The 756-nt window shown below is 67.1% G+C and overlaps 1 protein-coding gene across 1 annotated transcript in view; it reads left to right on the top strand.

Moving 5' to 3' along the window:
• Positions 1-756, top strand: part of ACADS (acyl-CoA dehydrogenase, C-2 to C-3 short chain) — a gene marked incomplete at its 5' end in the record, with an annotated part of 4,571 nt that overhangs the window by 2,069 nt on the left and 1,746 nt on the right. Inside the window, 2 exons of the mRNA XM_005863752.1 lie at positions 172-323; positions 580-750. Coding sequence (XP_005863814.1) covers positions 172-323; positions 580-750 — 323 coding nt within the window. The remainder of the gene's footprint in view (positions 1-171; positions 324-579; positions 751-756) is intronic.

Below are 756 nucleotides of genomic sequence, written 5' to 3'. Positions count from 1 at the left end.
CCTTCCCTCCCCCTTCCCTCCCCTTCCCGCCTCCCCCTCTCCCTGCACTGAATGCTGTGGAGCTGGCGTGGCCTTGGAGCTTCCTCTCAGGAGCCTGGGGGTTGAGGCTGGGCTCCGGCCCAGTTGGCAGCGGTGCCTGTGGGTGGCCTGGACGAGTCTGTGTGCCCGCAGGCAATGGCAGCGACGCGGGAGCCGCAGCCACCTCCGCCCGGGCAGAGGGTGACTCCTGGGTCCTGAATGGCACCAAAGCCTGGATCACCAACTGCTGGGACGCCTCGGCCACTGTGGTCTTCGCCAGCACCGACAGGTCCCTGCACCACAAGGTGGGGACCGGAGGCCTCCTTCTGACGAAGCTCAGAGCTTTGCGCTCTGGGTCCCTGGGAGCTTTCCCCCTCCCCTGCCTGCCACTGGCCGGGGACTGGTGTCTGCACCTTCCCCAGAGGGGCCAGCAGAGGGCGTCACGGCCGAGGTCCTGAGGGAAGGGAGGGAAGGGGCCCGGCAGGTGGCTGATAGAGGGGCGTGGCCCCGGGCAGCCTCTGGGAACGGCACCGGCACCGACTGGGTTTTCTGCTCTTCCAGGGCATCAGTGCCTTCCTGGTTCCCATGCCAACGCCCGGGCTCTCGCTGGGGAAGAAGGAAGACAAGCTGGGCATCCGGGCCTCGTCCACGGCCAACCTCATCTTTGAGGACTGTCGCATCCCCAAGGACAACCTGCTGGGGGAGCTGGGGATGGGCTTCAAGATAGCCATGGTGAGC

The sequence above is a fragment of the Myotis brandtii genome, unplaced genomic scaffold, assembly GCF_000412655.1.
Source record: "Myotis brandtii unplaced genomic scaffold, ASM41265v1 scaffold181, whole genome shotgun sequence".
Taxonomy (NCBI): Eukaryota; Metazoa; Chordata; class Mammalia; order Chiroptera; family Vespertilionidae; genus Myotis; species Myotis brandtii.
The sequence above is the reverse complement of the archived record's forward strand: the minus strand, read 5'-3'. Positions and strand labels throughout refer to the sequence as shown.